The 25,575-nt window shown below is 43.5% G+C and overlaps 1 protein-coding gene across 1 annotated transcript in view; it reads left to right on the top strand.

The window, feature by feature from the left end:
• Positions 1-25,575, top strand: part of LOC118388530 (dual serine/threonine and tyrosine protein kinase) — a 45,878-nt gene that overhangs the window by 7,681 nt on the left and 12,622 nt on the right. Inside the window, exons 4-9 of the mRNA XM_052526883.1 lie at positions 9,026-9,512; positions 9,660-9,854; positions 10,317-10,555; positions 10,700-10,783; positions 10,923-11,099; positions 11,593-11,722. Coding sequence (XP_052382843.1) covers positions 9,026-9,512; positions 9,660-9,854; positions 10,317-10,555; positions 10,700-10,783; positions 10,923-11,099; positions 11,593-11,722 — 1,312 coding nt within the window. The remainder of the gene's footprint in view (positions 1-9,025; positions 9,513-9,659; positions 9,855-10,316; positions 10,556-10,699; positions 10,784-10,922; positions 11,100-11,592; positions 11,723-25,575) is intronic.

Here is a 25,575-nt window from a genome sequence, read left to right as displayed (position 1 = left end):
TTTCACACACTCACAGTTCCAAGATAAGAGCTACAATGCTCATTTTTGTGTAAACTCTAAACAGTTGTGTTCTGTGGGTGTCACCCGAGTAGACTGATACCCCATTTCATTGCTTCACATTCCAACCTTTGACATTATATAGTCTAAATATGACATGATTCCTTCTGCATCACTTTCAAAGAGGTACTTTTATTTTGAAGGCAAAGTGCAAATTCCACTATTGTGCCCTATCCTTATTGTGGCTAGCTTCATAACCCGGTCCGGTTGAGCCTCACAAGCCAGATGAAGCTAGCCGGCTGCTTATAATGTTAGCTTTGGGCGACAGGGTTAAGTAGCTGGCTAGCTATTTATTTTCATGAAGTACAATTTCAATAGGCAAACAACAAGTGGCTACTTAGCTAATACTTACTCACAAGGATTCCTAAATCATTGCTAAGTATAGTGAAAATAACTGCAGTTTCTACTGGTCATTGTTTACAGGGTAGTTGTATTGGTGCTAGCTAGTTACCAAGCTAAAGCTAGCTAGCTACCCCAGTTGCGGTCAAACAAATAATGCTTTATTACCAACCTGGTATTGTTAACACATTGTTTGTGGCTGGTGTTTGCTTGTTTGCAGACTTTTTTTGTAAGTGCTACTGATAGTAGTGGTGGCGCTTGGCTTGCTCGTGCAAATTCAGAAAACACAACATTCTATAATATAACTGTTATTTGACATATATCTTTTTTGACAAGCAAAGACCATAGTATGACGTGAAACTAATAGCAGTGACGCTATTACTGTGTAACTCCGGTAGGCAACATCTGGAAAAATAACGCACGTGGTAACATTAGTGTGTACCGGTGCTCGACCAGTTGCGAAAGCCAACATCACCCACAACAGAGAGCGGTTGATTGTCAAGGGCAATAAATTCCATTATCTTGGCGTTAATGGATTTCGCCTTTGAGTTGTCTTGCTGAAGTTTTTACTCTATCAAATGATTGCTTGACTTGTTGACTGCTCGATCCACACAGCAGACATTATGGGCTAGGTTAGGAATGCTGTGTTGAACGTGTAGCGCAATTTTACGTGGTGTCATTACGTCATTTATCTACGTTATATAGGTGTGCACGTCCGCTTTGGCATCAGTTTTGCACTGGCTTAACAAGACATTGGACTGATACAGATGTTGGCATTTTTAGCAAATATCGTCCAATTCCGATATGTTAACTGATATATCGTGCATCCCTAGTTTTGATGGCCATGATTTAAAATAACTACTTTTTATTTCTCAACTTTATTTGAATATTTATGAAATGCATATTGTTATGTGGTAGCACACTTTGTTTTTCTTCGACTCAAACCCCATTCGATGCGTGAAACGGATGTGGGTGGGGCTAGGTCTACATAAGGGTGCTAATTTGAAAAGAAACTCACAAAAGCTCTGAAGGCCGATACGTTAAGCTTATTAAAGAGCAGTGATCCTATCAAGAGTTGTGGGTGGGTTCCTAATCATTTTCCATCTCAACTGCTACCATACAAAAAAAGATAGCTCAGATGTGCGAGAGCCTTTTGAATTACTCAATTGGTAATTGCAGAGCTCCTCCATTCATGAACATAGGCAGCGATAGGCAGACTATCGTCACGTCACCTAACACTGCAATATGAGCTGGAGGTAGTAAGCATTTTGAAAACGCAGTGCATTTGGAAAGTATTCAGGCCCCTTGACTTCATCCACATTTTGTTACGTTAGTCGTATTCTAAAATGTATTAAATTGTTTTTCCCCCTCAAACTATAAGCAATACCCCATAATGAAAAATCAAAAACAGGTTTTTGTAATTTTTACAAATGTAAACTCAGCAAAAAAAAGAAATGTCCTTTCACTGTGAACTGTTTATTTTCAGCAAACTTAACATGTATAAATATTTGTATGAACATAAGATTCAACAACTGACATCAACTGAACAAATTCCACAGACATGTGACTAACAGAAATTTAACAATGTGTCTCTGAACAAGGGGAGGGGGGGCACCCACCAGCTACATTAAGTACTGCAGTGCATCTCCTCATGGACTGCACCGCATTTGCCAGTTCTTGCTGTGAGATGTTACCCCATTCTTCCACCGAGGCACCTGCAAGTTCCCGGACATTTCTGAGGAGAATGGCCCTAGCCCGCACCCTCCTATCCAACAGGTCCCAGACGTGCTCAATGGGATTGAGGTCCGGGCTCTTCGTTATCCTGTTGGAAGGTGAACCTTCGCCCCAGTCTGAGGTCCTAAGCACTCTAGAGCAGGTATTCATCAAGGATCTCTCTATTACGTTGCTCCGTTAATCTTTCCCTCGATCCTGACTAGTCTTCCTGCCGCTGAAAACATCCGCACAGCATGATGCTGCCACCATGCTTCACTGTAGGGATGTTGCCAGGTTTCCTCCAGACGTGATGCTTGGCATTCAGGCTATAGACTTCAGCTAAAGGCTGTCATGTGCCTTTTACGGACTAGTGGCTTCCGTCTGGACACTACCATAAAGGCCTGATTGGTGGAGTGCTGCAGAGATGGTTGTCCTTCTGGAAGGTTTTTTACAGAGGAACTTTAGAGCTATGTGTTCGTGACCATCAGGTTTTTGGTCACCTCCCAGACAAAGGTCCTTCTACCCCGATTGCTCAATTTGGCCGGGCCGCCAGCTCTAGGAAGAGTCTTGGTGATTTCTAACTTCTTCCATTTAAGAATGATGGAGGTCACTGTTCTTCGGGACCTTCAATGCTGCAGAAATGTTTTGGTACCCTTCCCCAGATCTGTGCCTCAACACAATCCTGACTCTGAGCTCTACGGATAATTCGCTTTGACCTCATGGCTTGGTTTTTGCTCTGACATGCACTGTCAACTGTGGAACCTTATATAGACAGGTGTGTGCCTTTCCAAATCATGTCCAATCAATTGAATTTGCGACAGGTGGACTCCAATCAAATTGTAGAAAAATCAAGGATGATCAATGGAAACAGGATGCACCTGAGCTCAATTTCAAGTCTGAACACAGCTTTTTATTTGTAATACTTTTGCAAAAAATGTCCAACCTGTTTTCGCTTTGTCGTTATGGGGTATTGTGTGTAGATTGATGAATAGTTTTATTTTTATTTAATCAATTTTAGAATAATGCTGTAACATACAATTTGGAAAAAGGGAAGTGGTCTGAATACATTTGGACATTTTCCAGCAACTGCCATGTTTGCATTCATTTTAAAATCAAACAATAATTGTGACTTAGATTGAAAACGAACTACATAACAACATAATGGTAATAATAAACTGGGTAAATTAAGATGGCATAGGCCTCCTCACAATACAGGTGTGTGCATATTCAATAGGATTGTGCATGCATTGTTATTGAGCTTGTTTTGGCTGAGTACAGTTTATGGTTCTACAGATGACAATCTGTTTGCTTTCCATTTGGGACTTAATCTGCTGATCAACATTTGCATAGGACATAATATAGCCACTGCTGTTAGTTTGAGAATATAAAATAACATCTATTCAATGCAACTTATTTTTTTGTTATTTTCCTTCAGCTGTCAGGAAGCATCTCTAAACAACCCAGGATGAAATTTGAAACAACTCAATTGGATAGTAACACCATCTGTCAAGAAATGGGCGTGTTGTAACTTGATCCTATGCTACGACTGGATAGAGTGAAGGTGTAACTCTGCTTCCTTTCACATCTCTCTCCATTGCTCATGTCACTTGGTGTTGTTCACTGCTGCTATGAGAACCTGCTCAATGGCGATGCCGTTTGCTAACAAGCCATAAATGTTCATAAGGTGAAAAGACGATGGAAGTTCTGTCTGAATGGCTCATATCTGCCCGTAGTTTGAGAAGTGAGAATGCACACAGGTGCGCTGATCTACAGCTTTCTTGGTCCATAAACATTCCACCTTTTTTATTTTGTAATTTTTGAACACTTTCTTTCCCTATTATGACAATCATCTAATCTGACTATCAACTGTCAATTTACAGATACGATTATGGCTGGTCAGATCAGCACACTAGTAAATACATTGAACAAAAATATAAACGCAACATGTAAAGTGTTGTTCCCATGGATCATGAGCTGAAATCTAAGATTCCAGAAATGTTCCATATGTATAAAGTTTATTTATCTCCAATGGTGTGTACAAATTTGTTTACATCCCTGTTAGTGAGCATTTCTCCTTTACCAAGATAATTCATCCACCTGACAGGTGTGACATATCAAGAAGCTGATTAAACAGCATGATCATTACACAGGTGCACCTTGTGCTGAGGACAATAAAAATCATGTCCATCAGAGCTGTTGACAGAGGATTTAGTGTTAATTTCTCTACTATATACTTGGTCGTCTTAGAGAATTTGGCAGTACGTCCAACCAGCCTCACAACCGCAGACCCAGTGTAACCACGCCAGCCCAGGACCTCCACATCCGGCTTCTTCACCTACGGGATTGTCTGAGACCAACCACTCGGACAGTTGATGAAACTGGTTTTGCACACCCGAGGAATTTCTGCTCAAACTGTCAGAAACCGTCTCAGGGAAGCTCATCTGCGTGCTTGTCATCCTCACCAGGGTCTTGACCTGACTGCAGTTCAGCATTGCAACGGACTTCAGTGGGTAAATGCTCATCTTTGATGGCCACTGGCACGCTGGAGAAGTTTGCTCTAAACTGATTTAATCCTGGTTTTAACTGTGTGGCAGACCGCATGTATGGCTTCGTGTGGGTGAGCGGTTTGCTGATGTCAACATTGTGAACAGTGTCTCATGGTGGGGTTATGGTGCAGGCAGGCATAATCTATAGACAATGTACACAATTGCATTTTAGCAATGGCAATTTGAAAGCACAGATACCGCAACGAGATCCTGAGGCCCATTGTCGTGCCATTCAGCCACCGCCAACACCTTGCGTTTCAGCATAAGGATGCACGGCCCCATGTCGCATGGGTCTGTACACAATTCCTGGAAGATGAAAATGTATATTTCCATTGCCTGCATACTCACCAGACATGTCATCCATTGAGCATGTTTGTGATGCTCTGGATTGACGTGTATGAATGCGTTTTCCAGTTCCCACCAATATCAAGTAACTTCCGTTGGCAACAGCCGTTAAAGAGGAGTGGGACAACATTCCACAGCCACATTCAACAGCCTGATCAACTCTAAACGAAGGACATGTCTCGCTGTGTGAGGCAAATGGTGGTTACACCAGACAGATACTGAGTGGTTTCTGATCCATGCCCCAACTTTTTGTTGTTTTTAATCGTTATGTGACCAACCGATGCATATGTATTCCTAGTCATGTGAAGTACATAGACTTGGGGTTAATGATTTTCTTTCAATTTACTGATTTCCTTATATGAACTTTAACTCAGTCAAATCTTTGAAATTTTTGCATCTTATATTTTTATTCAGTGTGGCTAATTTTACACCGCAAGTGAGATGTCTTTGCTAAAAATGGTTTCGTGTTTGTAAATCAGCTAACGTTAGCTAGCTACGTTGGCTATTAGCTCTTATATGAGCACCATATTTATCTAGCCGGGTAGCTCGCAAAGTAGCTGATCTAGCTAGCTAGCACCACAGATGAAAGGGTTAGTTCTGATAATCTTTGTTAAAAGGTCACATAGCTAGCTATATGCTTAGCGAGCTTGCTTATTGCATGCATGTCAGGGCATGTTGAGACGAGCCTTATTAGTGAATTCACTAATATTTGTAACAGGAGTTTGATTTTGGGCACTGTGTCAATTCATCAATTTCTCAACGCTGCACCTTTGTTGGAGATTGAGCCGCCATGCTTCTGCTGCTGATTTTCCCAGCTAGACATTCCTCGGCATTGTGCAGTGCTCATGGCTCAGGCGGTGAGTGGCGGTTGGCATAGATAGTCCCTCTACATCGCAAAGCTGGTAGAGAAGGGCCGATAGCCTAAAGGCCAATATCCGCCAGATATATTGAACCAGACGATTATCGGTCGTTCTTTAGTCATTTTACGTAGAAAATAGTCCTGATAATATAGACCTAGGTCTACATAATATCCAAAACAACTAACACATTCATCAATTTGAGTCATTTTAATTGTAAAGTCATGTCTTTAAAGTATTTATAATTTTAAGTGTATTTTGGATGTAATCAAAGCATTAGAATGTTCTAGAGGCCACTAGTATTTACCCTGGGGGGGAAGCGCGCCCCCCCCCGGCACGGAGCACCCTGGCTGGCTACTCCATGTACATGCGGAAGAAACATTAGCCACACAGTCAGCTATTCAATATCTGCACTGCCTGCGGGTAGAAGCAGTCTCCAACCAGGTGGTTTGAGATTGCCCGACGGACCGTAGGGGTGACAACAGTTAGTGAATGGGGTCCTTGGATATAAAGGTTCTTGTTTGGATGCAATTTGGACATGTGAGGAGGATTCTGATGGTGGGAGTCTGTTTACCATGTAAGCCTACAAATAGCACAGAGTAGCAGGATTAATGGTAAAGGGTCCTTTTACTTTTTGGTATGCTCATTGACGTTACAGCATTGATATTATAAATGCTTGTTTGGTTGGCACATGAGTGAGTTTCTGACTTTGCCGTTCCCGTCATCCCACTGATGATACGTTAGTTCGTTCTCTAATGGGAACTAGAAGGGTAGGCTTGTTTTTAATATTTCTCTCCAGGCTGGAAATGTAGCTCTCACACATGGTTTAGCTGACACACAGATTATTGCACAGAGTAGATTTTCCATGTTAGTCAGAACTCTCTGGGTTCAATTTCTTTCTGTGGCACCAGGACAATGTGATGTGGTGTTGCATACAGAGGACTCGTTGACTCCTGTACCAGGTGGATAAACATGTAGCCCATCTTGCTCGGCTGATCAACATACCTTGGTGGGTGGAGTGCACTGTGCTCACTTGTCACGTGCTGGCTGAAAAAAGTAGCGCTTAATCCTTCAAACAAAGGCCTCGCTTAGCTGGTTGTCGACAGGCCCCAGACAGCCCTGCTGGCATTGCCTGCACTGCTTTGTCGGCCGCCTGGCCCCCCGCCCACCCTCCACCACATAATGGCCCTGATCTGATGCGATTCACATGACCAGGGCACATAACTTCCAAACCCTTCGCTGTGATGATGTTTCCATGGTTATGCCCAGATGCCTCCCTGAAGGCACTGTTTATTAGCGCATGTCATGGTTTACCTTTTTATTTTTTCGGTGTTTTGCCAAATGATTTCTAATAGCAAGCTTATTATTTGGAGCCCAAAATGAGCTTATATATGTCAGGTTGCCCTGTTATTGGTTTTGGTCTCTTTTTTTTGTGTGTTAAATTGTCAAGGCAGGATTCTGAGTATGAATGGAGCAGTGACAGAGCCAGAGTAAGTCTATATGTGACAACCTGTTTGATTACTTACACACATGAGTAAACATTAAGTGGAGGTGCTCCTGTACCCATCTTATTTTTCCTGTTTTGTTTTCAGTGTTAAAGGAAAGTCACATTGGGCTCCCGGGTGGCGCAGCGGTCTAAGGCACTGCATCTCAGTGCTAGAGGCCTCACAGACCCTGGTTTGATTCCAGGCTGTATCACAACCGGACGTGATTGGGAGTCCCATAGGGCGGTGTACAATTGTCCCAGTGTTGTTAGTCTGGCCAGGGTAGTCAGTCATTGTAAATAAGATTTTGTTCTTAATTGACTTGCCTAGTAAAATAAGATACATGTATGGTAGGCTAGATGGGGAGCTATTGCTATTGTTTACTCAATGAAAGAGACCTTACCTTAGAAGCTGTCAAATTGGGCTGTATAATGTAATGTTTTATACACTTGTCAACCTGGTTTAAACTTCTCATGATAATTCAAACGCATGTGCCAGGACGGGTAGGTGGGATAAGATGTGGTTTAATGATGTAGTCAGAGCAGTGGTTCAGAGGTGTACCCAGCTGCTGTATACTCAGGGGCTAGAGGCAGGCAGGGAAGCAGCTCTCAGCCCACTGTGACATTCACACAGCCATGGCAGAATTGTAACGCCCCATTTTGGGAGACCAGTAGAGGAAAGCACTAACTCTCTAATTACCTCCCCACCCCATCTCCCCTGGACTCCCCACACAGTGATACACAGAACTGGGATAGTGCTAACCTTTTGGGTGCGTGTTTCAGAGCTACGTAACCTCCCCGACATTAGTCTGCCACACATTCATATAGCCTAGAATGTCCTGCTTGTTTTCAACAATCGGTCGAGACATCTTTAGCATAGACTATCCAAGTATGCTATTATTGGAGAATGCTGTTTTGAAGTGACACATTAGAAGTTTGACAGCATGTTAGATGTGTCTCTATCTAGACAACTTTTCAGACTGCAAGGGGAAAAGATATGCAGATTGCGGGTTGAAACAGTCCATTGTCTGATATAGCTGTGATAAAGTAGCCCACAGATATTCAGCTGTTGGACTACATTTGGAAATCGATTGTATTATGAAAATTCAAACATTCTATTTATTTTGATAGCCTAGAAAAATTTGTTTACAACCGATCTTTGTTCCAAAGAAACTGCTCAGTTGGCCACAGCTCTTGTTTCTTGGAGACAGGACTAACTGCCTCCTTTGTGTGGCTGCGTTTGTCATTTCTCTCTTTTACACTGTGCTCCCCCCTCATTTCTTTCCCCCTCTCGTTCTATTTCTGTTACTGTATAATTCATCAAAAGTGGAGCAAAAAATGTTTTCTTGCTTGGTTTTCTGTTGCCCTCCCATACCCTTTCCCATGACCAGACTGTTTGTGTTTATGGGTGGTGGCACTCATTTATGTCCAAGTTAGAAACTGTTATGTGACTGTTGTACACTACTACCACCATCTTGTTGATGATTGTATGTTGGAGCCAATGGTGATTGAAGAAATATTGTGTACTTCCCTCCATTTGCTCAACCTAAATCTTTGGATTAAAAAACGAATCCCAGAGAATTAGCCTTTTGATAAGTGTTTAGATTTCTCTACAACATTTATATAAGTGTCTGAGTGCTGCTAGGACCATTTGAATGACTGAAGTATCTTCCCTGTTCTGTCAGGAGGCGAAAATCATGGTGGTGCCATGCCCCAGTGTCCAGCCCATCGAGGAGGCCCTGGAGGACTGCACGCGTAACGTGGTTCCCATCATACTCTATGCGCTCAACCAGGACACCCTCACTGCCGAACAGGTGGCCGAGCTTAGGAAAGTCAAAGATACACTCTCCTTCCCCATCTTCTTCATCCGTATCCCAGCCGAGGCCTCCCCCGAGCCCAGCCGGCGCCTGGAGAGGGAGAAGAGCCCCCTTTACAAGCAACTGCTGTCCCTAGGCTTTCTCAGTACCCCAGTAGGGAACTGTTCCTGCGGAGCCCCCTCCCAGACGCCCAGCCTGGCCACCAAGCCCCAGAGTGTACTGGGGGAGGCCTTTGAGAGGCTACACCGCCTCCTGGTGCCCTTCACCCGCCAGGTGCTCCACTTCCAGCATGTGGAGGCTGCTAACCTGCTCAACGGGGTGCACTGCCGCTGCCTCGACCTCTTCATCAACCAGGGGAGTAGAGGGACTTCTGTGTGGGACTCAATCAATTAGCTAATTAAATCTATATAGTGTCACAATGTGTAACAAAGTTGTTTAATTTGAAGTAGAGAAAAATGATAGTGGTGGCAGACTGACTTATCCTTCTCTCCCTGGCTGCAGGCCTTTGACATGCAGAGGGACCTGCAGATCACGCCGCGGCGGCTGGAGTACACGCGGGAGAAGGAGGGCGAGTTGTTCACCTCCCTGATGGCCATTGCCAACCGCAAGCAGGAGGAGATGAAGGAGATGATCGTGGAGACGCTGAGCAGCATGAAGGAACAGCTGCTGGAGGATGCTGCCAACCTGGAGTTCACAGGTACAAAGGTCAACTAAAGACTGATGCTGTCAAAAGTCTCTGAGATAATAGCATACCATAGATGTACTACTGACCTTCACTTGGTGATGGATGACACTGAGTTGACAAGACACAATCTTGAGGTGACCTGTGTAGGAACTAAAAGGACCTTAATTGTTAATGTGGGACATACAGCTGACACAAAAAGTAGATGCCACCAAAGACATGATTAGTTGCAAAATGCAGAAGTGTCAAATAGTTGGCATGGTGGGGGGAGCGAGGGAGGAAGATCCATTGTTCAGTCAGCAGCAGGTGTCAATATGGTACTTTGTCAAAAACATTGAATACCACTTGACAGGTTACAAATTATGAATTTAATGTAAGAAAGACCATTTAGCCTACTTGAAAAATGTCACTGTGGAATTTCACCACATTATCTTTCACTCACGCTTTCATTCAATGTGTCTTTCTCTGACCTCACAGACCTCATAGTGGCGACCAATGGAGAGCCTGTTACTTCAAAGGTTATAAAATCCTGCATCCACCAGATCCAGGAGCTGATAGTTGTGAGGTTAAACCAAGCGGTGGCCAACAAGCTGATCAGCTCTGTGGACTACCTGAGGGAGAGCTTTGTAGGAACCCTTGAGCGCTGTCTAAACAGCCTGGAGAAGTCCAACATGGAGTCTTCCGTCCACAACGTCACCTCCAACCACCTCAAACAGGTGTGTGTAAAGTCACAACGTTAGCTAATAGGATTCCTCAAAAGACGACGTAAAAGACTATGTAATTACATTTTTCCAATTTTTTAACTGAAATAATAACATCTTGTTCTGTTTTCTCTCCATCTCTCTTCCTGTCTTGGTCAGATCCTTAACGCTGCCTATCACGTGGAGGTGACCTTCCATTCAGGATCCTCTGTTACGAGACTTGTCTGGGAGCAGATCAAACAAGTAACAATTCCCAGTCAAGCCTCTGGAATATGATTTTTTAAATAGTAGTTTTTTGGAATAACAACAACCTTGATTTGTCATTAGCAAAATAGCAACTCACAAATGCTCTCTCTCCCGCTTTCTCTCCTCCCCTATGAAGATCATCCAGAGGATAACGTTTGTGAACCCTCCTGCCATCACACCAGAGTGGAAGAGAAATGTGGCCCAGGATGCCATAGAGAGCCTGAGTGCTGCCAAGCTGGCGAAGAGTATCTGCTCCCAGTTCAGAACACGCCTCAACAGCTCCCACGACGCTTTTGCTGCCTCCCTGCGACAGGTACACCAACCCAGCCTCGGCTAACGATTTTGTCTCAAACTGGAAACGTTGTTTTTCATGCACCTAAACACTCTCCATCTGGTTTTGCCTTGGCTGCTACTTTCCCAGCGGGAAAAACTGTTTGCAATTATGTTAAAATGAACTATCAACCATTTTCTTGTTGTGATAATGACATTTCAACCAGTTTTGCCAGGTTCTGTTCATGCTATGTCTTGGGACTCTCAGCCTGCTTACTTGCAATGTTTCACTTAAGCCCCTCGTCAGTCATGGCTTTTGTTTTGCAACAAGTTTGATTTTCTGTTTGAATTTCTTTTGAGGGTTGTTGCCATGACTGAGAATGTGATTGTCATGATTGCTAAAGACCCACACTGTTTTTTCCCCGATGGTGTTATGTGGAGGAATGTCGTAAACATTTGTTGGAGCATACTGAGAAGCTGTGTTTGTTTTGTACAATTGCCTATGAGATTTCAACCAATAACATGTATATGTGTAGCTGGAGGAAGGTCACACGGGGCGGTTGGAGCGTACTGAGGACCTGTGGCTGCGTGTGAGGAAAGACCACGCCCCACGGCTGGCCCGCCTGTCTCTGGAGAGCCGCTCCCTCCGGGACGTGCTGTTGCATGGTGAGACTCTCTCTCTCTCATACACACACGCTCATACATATATACAGTGCCTTGAGAAAGCATTCAGTCCCCTCGACTTTTCCCACATTTTGTTACAACCTCTGCAATCTACACGCAATACCCCATAATGACAAAGCGAAAACCTAGATTTCTTTATTTGCAAATGTATTAAAAAGATGCCTTATTTACGTAATTTTTCAGACCCTTTGCTATGATACTCAAAATTGAGCTCAGGTACATCCTGTTTCCATTGATCATCCTTGAGATGTTTCTACAACTTGATTGGAGTCCACCTGCGGTAAATTCAATTGATCGGATATGATTTGGAAAGGCACACACCTGTCTATAAGGTCCCACAGTTGACAGTACGTGTCAGAGCAAAAACCAAGCCAGGAGGGCGAAGGAATTGTCCGTAGAGCTCTGAGATAGGATTGATGGGAGAACTTTCCAGAATGACACCAATCTCTGCAACATTGAAGGTCCCCAAGAACACCGTAGCCTCCATCATTCTTAAATGGAAGAAGTTTGGAACCACCAAGTCTCTTCCTAGAGCTGGCTGCCTGGCTAAACGGAACAATCGGGGTACAAGGACCTTGGTCAGGGAGGTGACATAGAACCCGATAGTCACTCGGACAGAGTTCTAGAGTTCCTCTGGAGATGGTTGTCCTTCTGCAAGTTTCTCCCATCTCTGCAGTACTCCACCAATCAGGCCTTTATGATAGTGGCCAGACGGACGCCACTCCTCAGTAAAAGGCACATGACATCCCGCTTGGAATTGACCAAAAGGCACCTAAATACTCTCAGACCATGAGAAACACGTTTCTCCGGTCTGAATAAACCAATATTGAACTCGTTGGTCTGAATGCCAAGCGTCACTTCTGGAGGAAACCTGACACCATCCCTACAGTGAAGCATGGTGGTGGCAGCTTTAAGCTCGGGGGATATTTGTCAGCAGCAGGGACTGGGAGACGAGTCAGGATCGAGGCAAAGATGAACGGAGCAAAGTACAGAAGTCTTTGATAAAAACCTGCTCCAGAGAGCTCAGGACCTCAGACTGGGGGCGAACCTGATCGAACATCTCTGGAGAGACCTGAAAATAGCTGTGCAGCAGCAACGCTCCCCATCCAACCTGACATGGCTTGAGAGGATCTGCAGAGAAGAATGTGAAACTCTCCAAATACAGGCGTGCCAAGCTTGTAGCGTCGTACCCAAGAAGATTTGATGCTGTAATCGCTGCCAAAGGTGCTTCAACAAAGCACTGAGTAAAGGGTCTGAATACTTATGTAAATATGATATTTCCGTTTTTCGACACTTGTTTTTGCTTTGTCATTATGGGGTGTAGATTGAGAGGGGGGAAAAAAACATTGAATCAATTTTAGAATAAGGCTGTAACGTAAGTGTTGAAAAAGTCAAGGGGTCTGAATACTTTCCGAAGGCACTGCACACACACACACACACACACACACACACACACACACACACACACACATACCAGTCGTGCGCGGGTCAGATGTTTGTAAACCCGCGCCCGCAATTGCTAATAACCCATCCACAATTGCCCGACTATATGTGAAAAACTGAGGCCTGCGCCCAACTCTTACTTGTAAATATAGAAAATACACTAAGCTACAGTCAAAGACAGCAGAATTATTTTTTTATTTTTGACAGGGGGGCAGGATTTTTTTGGGCCTGATTTTAGATGTTTCTGCTTATAATTTCTGACATTTTGGTAGGCCTTGTCTATAATTAGATGCATGCAGATTCTCTACGGTCATATGTTGCCCTAGAAGACTAGATAAACCTTTACTTGACAGAATGTCATAAATAAATAAAATGAATGCTTCAATCTAGTTGACATCGGTAAAGTTTTCTGTCATCTTCTTTAATGGAACAAAGATGTTTGGGGACAATATGCAATAACCAAAAAAAAAGAGATGGCAAATATTTTCCTTGCTAAATTCCATCAGTTTGACCGGTTTTAAGGATATGGAAAGCTGTTAAAACGACCCAACATGTTTCTGATACATATGTTAGTTATGTGGTTGAAATACTATCAGCTTTTATGACGCTGATAAATATGGTGCCGCTACAGATGGTATCTAACTGAGCATTCGCATACTCTCAAGATGCTGAAAGAAATATCATATTTCTTCACTCCTGTTACAGAGTCAGCATTTTGCCTACATTTGGTGTATAATGTTACTGCAAGAAACGCTTAATTCTGCAGGCTATGTGAGTGATTGTAGGTCTAAAGATTTGTTTCCATTTAACCCATCTGAACAGTATACTGCAGTTCCTTTGACGTGACGGGCATATTTGAAGTCCCGGTCTTGAGACTGTCAAATTTGTATAGAGCCTCACAATCATCACACTACGATCATCCTCTTTTACCACGTCGCAAAATCTTTCCCAAACATTACTTATCTGTCCATTCCTTGATACCCCCCCCAAAAAGAATCATTTTTAAGCCTTGAGACATGGATTTTGTACCAGTGCCGTTCAGAGGGTGAATGGGCAAGACAAAATATTTGTGCTATTTAACGGGGTATGGTAGTAGGTGCCTGGTGCACCGGTTTGAGTGTCAACAAATCTAATTTTATTTGTCACATGCACCAAATACAACAGATGTAGGTAGACCTTATAGTGAAATGCTTACTTACAAGCCCTTAACCACCAATGCATTTTTAATAAAAATAAAAAGAGCAATATAAGTACTAATAATTAAAGAGCAGCAGTAAAATTACAATAGCGAAGCTATATACAGGGGGTACCAGTACAGAGTCAATGTTAGGGGGAACTGGTTAGTAGATAATAATAAACAGAGTTGCAGCAGTGTAAAAGAGGTGTGTGTGTGTGTGTGGGGGGGGGGGGCAAATAGTTCGGGTAGCCATTTGATTAGATGCTCAGGAGTCTTATGGCTTGGGGGTAGAAGCCTCTTGGACCTCGACTTCGCGCTTTTGTACCACTTGTTGTCCGGTAGCAGAGAGAACAGTGTATGACAAGGTGGCTGGAGTCTTTGACAATTTTTAGGGCCTTCCTGACACTGCCTGGTATAGGATGGCAGTATTTTATTTAACCAGGTAAGCCAGTTGAGAACAACTGCATCCTGGTCAAGATAAAGCAAAGCAGTGTGACACAAAGTTGCACATAAAACAAACATGGTTCACTGTACAATAGAAAAATCTATGTACAGTGTGTGCAAATGTAGAAGAGAAGGGAGGTAGGCAATAACTAGGCCATAGAGGCGAAATAATTCAAATTTAGCATTAACACTGGAGTGATCTATGTGCAGATGATGATGTGCAAGTAGCGATACTGGGGTGCAAAAGAGCAAGAGGGTAAGTAATATGGGGATGAGGTAGTTGGGTGTGCTATTTACAGATTGGCTGTGTAAAGGTACAGTGATCGGTAAGCTGCTCTGACAGCTGATGTTTAAAGTTTGAGGGAGATGAGACCCTAGCTTCAGTGAATTAAAAAAAAACAGTTTAAAAAAAAAAAAGTTTTTTTAAATATTTAGTTTTTTACAATTCGTTCCAGTCATTGGCAGCAGAGAACTGGAAGGAACGGCAGCCAAATGAGGAGCTGGCTTTGGGGATGACCAGTGAAATATACCTGTGGAGCGCGTGCTACGAGTGGGTGTTGCTATGGTGACCAGTGAACTGAGAAGGCGGGGCTTTACCTAGCAAGGACTTATAGATGACCTGGAGCCAGTGGGTTTGGCGATGAATACAGTTTAAGTCGGAAGTTTACATACGCTTAGGTTGAAGTCCTTAACTTGTTTTTCAAACACTCCACAAATGTCTTGTTAACAAACTAGTTTTGGCAGGTCAATTACTACTTCATGCATGACACAAGTAATTTTTCCAACAATTGTTTACAGACAGATTATTTCACTTACTCACTGTATCACAATTCCAGTGGGTTTACATGCACTAACTTGACTGTGCCTTTAAACGGCTTGGAAAATTCCAGAAAATTATGTCATGCCTTTAGAAGCTTCTGAGGCTAATTGACATCATTTGAGTCAACTGGAGGTGTACATGTGGATGTATTTCAAGGCCTACCTTCAAACTCAGTGCCTCTGCTTGACATCATTGGTAAATCCAAAGAAATCAGCCAAGACCTCAGAAAAAAATAGTAGACCTGATCAGGCCCTACACCCAAACAAGGGCACTGCGTTCATCCACCTCTGGCCTGCTCGCCTCCCTACCACTGAGGAAGTACAGTTCCCGCTCAGCCCAGTCAAAACTGTTCGCTGCTCTGGCCCCCCAATGGTGGAACAAACTCCCCCACGACGCCAGGACAGCGGAGTCAATCACCACCTTCCGGAGACACCTGAAACCCCACCTCTTTAAGGAATACCTAGGATAGGATAAAGTAATCCTTCTCACCCCCCCCTTAAAAGATTTAGATGCACTATTGTAAAGTGGCTGTTCCACTGGATGTCATAAGGTGAATGCACCAATTTGTAAGTCGCTCTGGATAAGAGCGTCTGCTAAATGACTTAAATGTAAATGTAATAACCTGAAAGGCCGCTCGGCAAGGAAGAAGCCACTACTCCAAAACCGGCATAAAAAAGCCAGACGACGATTTGCAACTGCACTTGGGGGCAAAGACCATCGTTATGTTTGGAGGAAAAAGGGGAGGATTGCAAGCAGAAGACTATCCCAACTGTGACGAATGGGGATGGCAGCATCAAGTTGTGGGGGTGCTTTGCTGTAGGAGGGACTAGTGCACTTCACAAAATAGTTTTACTTCCTCATGATGCCGTCTATGTGGATATATTTGAAGCAACATCTCAAGACATCAGTCAGGAAGTTGAAGCTTCGTCGCAAATGGTTCTTCCAAATGGACAATGACCCCAAGCATACTTACAAAGTTGTGGCAAAATGGCTTAAGGACAACAGAGTCGAGGTATTAGAGAGGCTATCACAAAGCCCTGACCTCAATCCCATAAACAATCGTTTATCCAGTCATGGTTGGTTTCAGTGCATTCCTCTGGATGTTTGCAACACAGCCAAACATCATTTTTTTTTTTGCGGGGAGTATTGACTGAAGTGAGCTGATTTGAAGACAACGATAAATGACTACCTTACGCACCAACAATTTTAGCGAAGCTTCATTGATTGACTATATTTCTGCCCAATGACCACTGATCTTCTTGAGATCTAGCTGGGTAGATAGCCAAGGACAGGACGTACTTCTGGATGGGTAAGTGCTAATGCCGTTTTATGAAATATAATATAAAAAATTATTTAATGTTTTTGCAATGAAGTGTGTGTGTGTGTTGGTTTGTTTGGTTGTGTGTGTGTGTTGGTTTGTATGTATGTATGTGTGTGAATAACAATGGCCGGAGTTGAATGGAACAGCACTTCACCTTAGTGACTGTTCCCTCTGCTCTATACAATACATATCTTTTTATTTTATGTGATGATAAAAGGCTCATAACATAAAATAAAAAAAAATTGTATTGTTTCTTTCACAGTGATAGCGACTCCGACTGGGAGCCCCGGTGACAAGCTGCCCGCTCTACCTGTGCCCCCAGTGTTGTTCATATGCCACAGTTCATTACTGCAGGCATGACTGTGCCTCAGGGCCAAAAGGGCACAGCATGGAGGCGTCGTTGTGTTCTGTGTCGCATGAAATGCACCACTTGTTCAGTTTGCCTCTGCTTTACATCAGAAAGAGACTGCTATGGGACATGGCACAGGCAGCAAAATATTATGACGAGGACTTCCAAGGGGTGTACTGTATTTTTTTTAAAAATCGATTTATTTTCAAATTTTTTTAACCATTTTTTTTGTGTGTGTGTGTTGGAATTGCTTTTTGATATGTTGTGTATATAGTTATTTGCACTGCTGTATATAGTTATAGGTCATTTCACCAATTCGGCCACTTGGGTACATTTCTGCAACTTGTGTGGGACACCTGGGTGACTTCATGCTAAATGTCATGTAACTCACCCATTCCTGAAGTTATCAGTCTGAGACTTTGCACACCTACAGTTGCCCTCTTGTGTCATCCATCAAAATGATCTCCAGCATCCTATCTGACTGTGTGGCTATTCTAGTACATGTGAAATATGATACTACAACAATAAAAAACAGAACGTATGCTCTTTCTCTTTCCTTCCACCAGATCTACTGTGTTATATTCTCCTAAATTCAATTAACATTTCACTAACTTCAGAATGTTTCCATTCAAATGATACCAAGAATATGCATATCCTTGCCTCTGGGGCTGAGCTACAGGCAGTTAGATTTGGGTATGTCTTAAGGTGGAAATTGAGAACAAAGGGATGCAGCCATAACCGGTTAAGTGTCCAAAGAAGGGCCAGATGGATACAGAATGGTGTAGTCTGCGTAGAGGTGGATCAGAGAATCACCAGCAGCAAGAGTGACATCATTGATGTATACAGAGAAAAGGGTCGGCCCGAGAATTGAACCCTGTGGCACCTCCAGAGACGGCCAGAGGTCCGGACAGCAGGCCCTCCAATTTGACACACGGAACTCTGAGAAGTAGTTGGTAAACCAGGCGTGGCATTTGAGAAGCCAAGGCTATTGAGTCAGTAATTGATGCAGTAATTGACAGTCAAGATCCTTGTCCAGGTTGATGAAGACAGCGGTTGTGATATTGTTTAGGACCTTGAGCGTGGCTGAGGTGAACTTAGGACCAGCTCGGAAACTAGATTGCATAGTGAAGGTATGGTGGGATTCGAAATGGTCGGGGATCTGTTTGTTGACGTTGTTTTCAAAGGTTTCAGATAGGCAGGATGGATATAGGTCTATAACAGTTTGGGTCTAGTGTGTCTTCCCCCTTTTAAGAGGGGGATGACCACCGCAGCTTTATAATCTTTGGGGATCGCAGACGATACAAGAGGTTGATTGAATAGGCTAGTTTAAAGGGGTTGCAACAATTTCGGTGGATAATGTTTTAGAAAGAGGGTCCAGATATTCTAGCCCAGCTGGTTTGTAGGGATCCAGATTTTGCAGAACATCAGCTGTCTGGCTTTGGGCGACGGAGAAGTGTGGGGTGCTGAGATGTTGGCCATGGTAGTAGGGGTAGCCAGGTGGAAGCATGGCCAGCCGTAGAAAAATGCTTATTGAATTTCTCGATTATCATAGATTTATCAGTGGTAACAGTGTTTCCTATCCTCAGTGCAGTGGGCAGCTGGGAGGTGCTCTTATTCTCCATGGAATTTAGTGTCCCAAAAGGTTTTGGAATTAGTGCTATAGGAAGAATTTCTGTTTGAAAAAGCTAGCCTTAGCTTTCCTAACTGACTGAGTATATTGGTTCCTGACTTCCCTGAAAAGTTGCTATTCGATGCTAATGCAGAACGCCACAGGATATTTTTTGTGCTGGTCAAGGGCAGTCTAGTCTTGGGTGAACCAAGGGCAAGGGTAATTTGTGCTTAGTTCAACATTTTTTGAATGGGGCATGCTTATTTAACTTCTCTAGGCTAGGGTGCAGCATTCGGCATTTTGGATGAAAAGTATGCCCAAATTAAACGGCCTGCTACTCAGGCCCAGAAGATATGATATGCATATAACTGGTAGATTTGGATAGAAACACTGTTTCCAAAACTGTTAAAATAGTGTCTGTGTATAACAGAACTGATTTAGTAGGCGAAAACCTGGAGAAAAATCCATTCAGGAAGTAGCCTTTGTTTTTGTTTTGTAGTTTTCTATTCAATGCCATTACAGTACTTAAGACTCCATTTGCAGTTCCTATGCCTTCCACTAGATAAATATAAATGAGGGAGTAAGACCAGTCTGAAGGAGTGGACCCTACCGTGTCACAGAGCTTTTTCATGCACATGTGCATTTCTTGTTTACCTTTGACATTGATGACGTTATTGTCCGGTTGAAATATTAGATCATTTTGGCTAAAAAAACAACCTGAGGATTGAATATAAACATTGTTTGACATGTTTCTATGAACTTTACGGATACAATTTGGATTTAGTCTGATTGTTTGGACTGCTTTTGAGCCTGTGGATTACTGAAGAAAACGCGATAACAAAACTGAGGTTTTTGGATATAAAGAGACTTCATCAAACGAAAGGAACATTTATTGAGTAAATTAATGTCTTCTGATTGCCACCATATGAAGATCATCAAAGGTAAGGGATTAATTGTATCTCTATTTCTAAGTTTTGTAACGCTTCTGCTTGGCTTGTTACTGTTTGTAATAATTTGTCAACTGGGCTATGTTCTGGGCGAAAAGCATTTTTATAAATATGACACTGGTTGGTTTAACAAGAAGTTAATCTTTAAACCTATGTAAAATGTTTTGTTTTATGAATTTTTATAATGAGCATTTCTGTATTTGAATTGGGCGCTCTGCAATCTCACTGGATGTTGGCCAGATGGGACGCTAGTGTCCCACGTACCCTAGAGAGGTTAAGACTGGGTGGAAAGCACTTTTGAAGAGGAACCAGGCATCCTCTACTGACAGGATGAGGTCAATATCCTTCCAGGATACCCAGGCCAGGTTGATTAGAAAGGCCTGCTCGCTGAAGTGTTTTAGGGAGCATTTGACAGTCAAATTTTATTTGTCACATACACATGGTTAGCAGATGTTAATGCGAGTGTAGTGAAATGCTTGTGCTTCCACAACTACCTTATAAACACAAGTGTAAAGGAATGAAGAATATGTACACACAAATATATGAATGAGTGATGGTACAGAACGGCATAGGCAAGATGCAGTAGATGGTATAGAGTACAGTATATACAGTGGGGCAAAAAAGTATTTAGTCAGCCACCAATTGTGCAAGTTCTCCTACTTAAAAAGATGAGGCCTGTAATTTATCATAGGTCCACTTCAAGTATGACAGACAATGAGAACAAAAATCCAGAAAATCGATGAATAATTCATTTTTTTCATTAATTTATTTGCAAATTATGGTGGAAAATAAGTATTTGGTCAATAACAAAAGTTTATCTCAATACTTTGTTATATACCCTTTGTTGGCAATGAGAGGTCAAATGTTTTCTGTAAGTTTTCACAAGGTTTTCACACACTTGCTGGTATTTTGTCCCTTTCCTCCATGCAGATCTCCTCTAGAGCAGTGATGTTTTGGGGCTGTTGCTGGGCAACACGGACTTTCAACTCCCTCCAAAGATTTTCTATGGGGTTGAGATCTGGAGACTTGCTAGGCCACTTTGTTGCCCAGGCGGTGTGTTTGGGATCATTGTCATGCTGAAAGACCCAGCCACGTTTCATATTCAATACCCTTGCTGATGAAGGTTTTCACTCAAAATCTCACGATACATGGCCCCATTCATTCCTTCCTTTACACGGATCAGTCGTCCTGGTCCCTTTGCAGAAAAACAGCCCCAAAGCATGATGTTTCCACCCTCATGCTTCACAGTAGGTATGGTGTTCTTTGGATGCAACTCAGCATTGTTTGTCCTCCAAACACGACATGTTGAGTTTTTACCAAAAAGTTATATTTTGGTTTCATCATATGGTTTCATCATATGACATTCTCGCAATCTTCTTCTGGATCATCCAAATGCTCTCTAGCAAACTTCAGATGGGCCTGGACATGTACTGGCTTAAGCAGGGGGACACGTCTGGCACTGCAGGATTTGAGTCCCTGGCGGCGTAGTGTGTTTCTGATGGTAGGCTTTGTTACTTTGGTCCCAGCTCTCTGCAGGTCATTCACTCGGTCCCCCTGTGTGGTTCTGGGATTTTTGCTCACCGTTCTTGTGATCATTTTGACCCCACGGGGTGAGATCTTGCGTGGAGCCCCAGATCGAGGGAGATTATCAGTGGTCTTGTATGTCTTCCATTTCCTAATAATTGCTCCCACAGTTGATTTCTTCAAACCAAGCTGCTTACCTATTGCAGATTCAGTTTTCCCAGCCTGGTGCAGGTCTACAATTTTGTTTCTGGTGTCCTTTGACAGCTCTTTGGTCTTGGCCATAGTGGAGTTTGGAGTGTGACTGTTTGAGGTTGTGGACAGGTGTCTTTTATACTGATAACAAGTTCAAACAGGTGCCATTAATACAGGTAACGAGTTGAGGGCAGAGGTGTTAAATGCTGAGCTGTAGTCGATGAACAGCATTCTCACATAGGTATTCCTCTTGTCCAGATGGGTTAGGGCAGTGTGCAGTGTGGTTGCGATTGTGTCGTCTGTGGACCTATTGGGGCAGTAAGCAAATTGGAGTGGGTCTAGGGTGTCCGGTAGAGTGGAGGTGATATGGTACTTGACTAGTCTCTCAAAGCACTTTATGGTGACGGAAGTGAGTGCTACGAGCCGGTAGTTGTTTTGCTCAGTTACCTTAGTTTTCTTTGGAACAGGAACAATGGTGGCCCCTCTTGAAGCATGTGGGAACAGCAGACTGGGATAAGGATTGATTGAATATGTCCGTAAACACACCAGCCAGCTGGTTTGCGCATGCTCTGAGGACGCGGCTAGGGATGCCGTCTGGGCCTGCAGACTTGCGAGGGTTAACACGTTTAAATGTTTTACTCACGTCGGCTATACTCACGTCGGCTGCAGTGAAGGAGAGTCCACAGGTTTTGGTAGCGGGCCGTGTCAGTGGCACTGTATTGTCCTCAAAGCGAGCAAAGAAGTTGTTCAGTCTGTCTGGGAGCAAGACATCCTGGTCCGCGACGGGGCTGGTTTTCTTTTTGTAATCCATGATTGACTGTAGACCCTGCCACATACCTCTTGTGCCCGAGCTGTTGAATTGCGACTCTACTTTGTCTCTACTGACGCTTAGCTTGTTTGATTGCCTTGTGGAGGGAATAGCTACACTGTTTGCACTCCTAAGCCAGGATTCAGACACTACTAGGACATCCGGGTTGGCGGAGTGTGCTAAAGCAGTGAATAAAACAAATGTAGGGAGGAGGCTTCATGCATGAAACCAAGGCTTTTATGGTTACTGAAGTTAACAAATGAGTGCCTGGTGAATGGGAGTGATGCTGGGGGCTGAGGGCCTGGGTTAGCCTCGACATCACCAGAGGAGGAGTAGGATAAGGGTACGGCTAAAGGCTATAAGAACTGGTCTTCCAGTGTGTTCGGAACAGAGCGTAAAAGGAGCAGATTTCTGGGTGCGGAAGAATAGATTCTAGGCATAATGTACAGACAAGGGTATGGTAGATTGTGAGTACAGTGGAGGTTAACCTAGGCATTGAGTGACGATGAGAGTTTTTGTCTCAAGAGGCACCATTTAAACCCGGTGATGTCACCGCATGTGTGGGGGGTGGAACAAGAGGGCTAGCTAAGGCATATTGAGTAGGGCTGGAGGATCTACAGTGAAATAAGACAAATCACTAAGGCATATTGACATTAGGGAGAGGTATGTGTCGCCAAGTGATCATAGGGTCCAGTGAGTAGCTAGGCAAGCTGGAAACACGGTGTTTCAGACAGCTAGCAGGCCGGGGCTAGCAGATAGGCCTCAGGGGGACGTCCCAACGGCAGAGCCTGTTGAAACCCCCTCGGGCGGTTACGTTGGCAGACCAGTCGTGATGGATCGGCGGGGCTTCGTGCCGACAGCAAAGGGTCCAGGCCAATTGGCAAAAGAGGTATTGAAGCCCAGGAATTGTCTGATGGATCTCCTCGGCTAGCCGGGAGATGGGCCGAGCTTGAGACTAGCTCCAGGCTAACTGGTGCTTGCTTCGAGACAGTTAGCCAGGAGTAGCCACTCGGATAGCAGCTAGCTAGCTGCGATGATCCGGTGTAAAGTTTGAGCTTACGGAGGCATCCGGAGATGTGCTAGAGATAAAGCAGTTCGATATGTTCTGGGTTGATATCGTGCTGTGCAGATTGGAAGGAATTTGTTGGGCTGAGGCTGGCTGATGTCACAGTTCACGGTGATGACCGCTAGCAGTGGCTAACTGACTAGTAGCTAGTTAGCTGGCTTGCTTCAGATGGGGATTCCGGTTCTAAAGTATAACAAATAGCAGATTCATACCACATTGGGTGAGGCGGGTTGCAGGAGAGTATGTTCAGTCCGTAGATGGAAATTGAGATTAAAAATATATATGAAGAAAACAATATACACAGGATGGGACAAAACATCTTTGAATGAGATGTACTGGGCTGTATGCACTACCCTCTGAGATGTTGTCTTGGCACCACACGGCCAGGTCTCTGACCTCCCAATAGGCTGTCTCGTCATTGTTGGTGATCAGGCCTACCACTGTTGTAATCCGCAAACTTAATGATGGTGTTGGAGTCGTGCCTGGCCATGCAATAGACTGGTTCACCCCGCTACCATCCAGAAAGCGAGGTCAGTTCAGGTGCATCAAAGCTGGGACCGAGAGACTGAAAAACAGCTTCTATTTCAAGGCCATCAGACTGTTAAACAGCCACAAAGAAGCGGCTGCCAACATAGACTCGAAATCATTGGCCACTTTAATAAATGGATCACTAGTCACTTTAATGCCATTTTAATAATGTTTACATATCTTGCATTACTCAACTCATAGGTACAGTGCCTTGCGAAAGTATTTGGCCCCCTTGAACTTTGCGACCTTTTACCACATTTCAGGCTTCAAACATAAAGATATAAAACTGTATTTTTTTGTGAAGAATCAACAACAAGTGGGACACAATCATGAACTGGAACGACATTTATTGGATATTAACTTTTTTAACAAATCAAAAACTGAAAAATTGGGCGTGCAAAAGTATTCAGCCCCTTTACTTTCAGTGCAGCAAACTCTCTTCAGAAGTTCAGTGAGGATCTCTGAATGATCCAATGTTGACCTAAATGACTAATGATGATAAATACAATCCACCTGTATGTAATCAAGTCTCCGTATAAATGCACCTGCACTGTGATAGTCTCAGAGGTCCGTTACAAGCGCAGAGAGCATCATGAAGAACAAGGAATACACCAGGCAGGTCCGAGATACTGTTGTGAAGAAGTTTAAAGACTGATTTGGATACACAAAGATTTCCCAAGACAACAGCATGTGAAATTTTATTGTTAATCAGTGTTTCTTCCTAAGTGGACAGTTTGATTTCACAGAAGTGTGAGTGACTTGGAGTTACATTGTGTTGTTTAAGTGTTCCCTTTATTTTTTTGAGCAGTGTAGTTTGCAAGCCCTGTCACATCCGACGAGCGTCGCAGCCGGTGTAGTTCGATTCAATCTTAGTCCTGTATTGATGCTTTGCCTGTTTGATGGTTTGTCAGAGGGCATAGCGGGATTTCTTATAAGCTTCTGGGTTAGAGTCCCGCTCCTTGAATGCGGCAGCTCTCCCCTTTAGCTCAGTGCGGATGTTGCCTGTAATCCATGGCTTCTGGTTGGGGTATGTACGTACAGTCACTGTGGGGACGACGTCATCGATGCACTTTTTGATGAATCCAGTCACTGACGTGGTGTACTCCTCAATGCCATGGGAAGAATCCCGGAACATATTCCAGTCTGTGCTAGCAAAACAGTCCTGAAGCTTAGCATCTGCTTTCTGACCACTTTCTTATTGACGAAGTCACTTGTGCTTCCTGCTTTAGTTTTTGTAAGCAGGAATCAGGAGGATAGAATTATGGTCAGATTTGCCAGGTTGAGGGTGAGGGAGAGCTTTGTACGTGTCTCTGTGTGGAGTTTTTCCCCTTCTGGTTGCACATTAACATGCTGGTAGAACAGATTAGAGTTTTCCTGCATTAAAGTCCCCTGCCACTAGCTGCTGGGTTTATTACACTCAACAGTTTCCCATGTGTAATCAAGCACCCAATGGACATCCAGCCAGCCAACTTGGCACAAACGTGGAAAGCATTGGCCATCATCCTTGTGGAACACTTTCGACACCTTAGTCCATGCCCCAAAGAATTTAGATTGTTATTAGGGCAACAGGGGGTGCAAGTCAATACTAGTAAGGTGTTCCTAATGTT

This window comes from Oncorhynchus keta, chromosome 10 (genome assembly GCF_023373465.1).
Source record: "Oncorhynchus keta strain PuntledgeMale-10-30-2019 chromosome 10, Oket_V2, whole genome shotgun sequence".
Lineage (NCBI taxonomy): Eukaryota > Metazoa > Chordata > Actinopteri > Salmoniformes > Salmonidae > Oncorhynchus > Oncorhynchus keta.
Note: the sequence above shows the minus strand (reverse complement) of the source record. Positions and strands in the feature narration are given on the sequence as shown.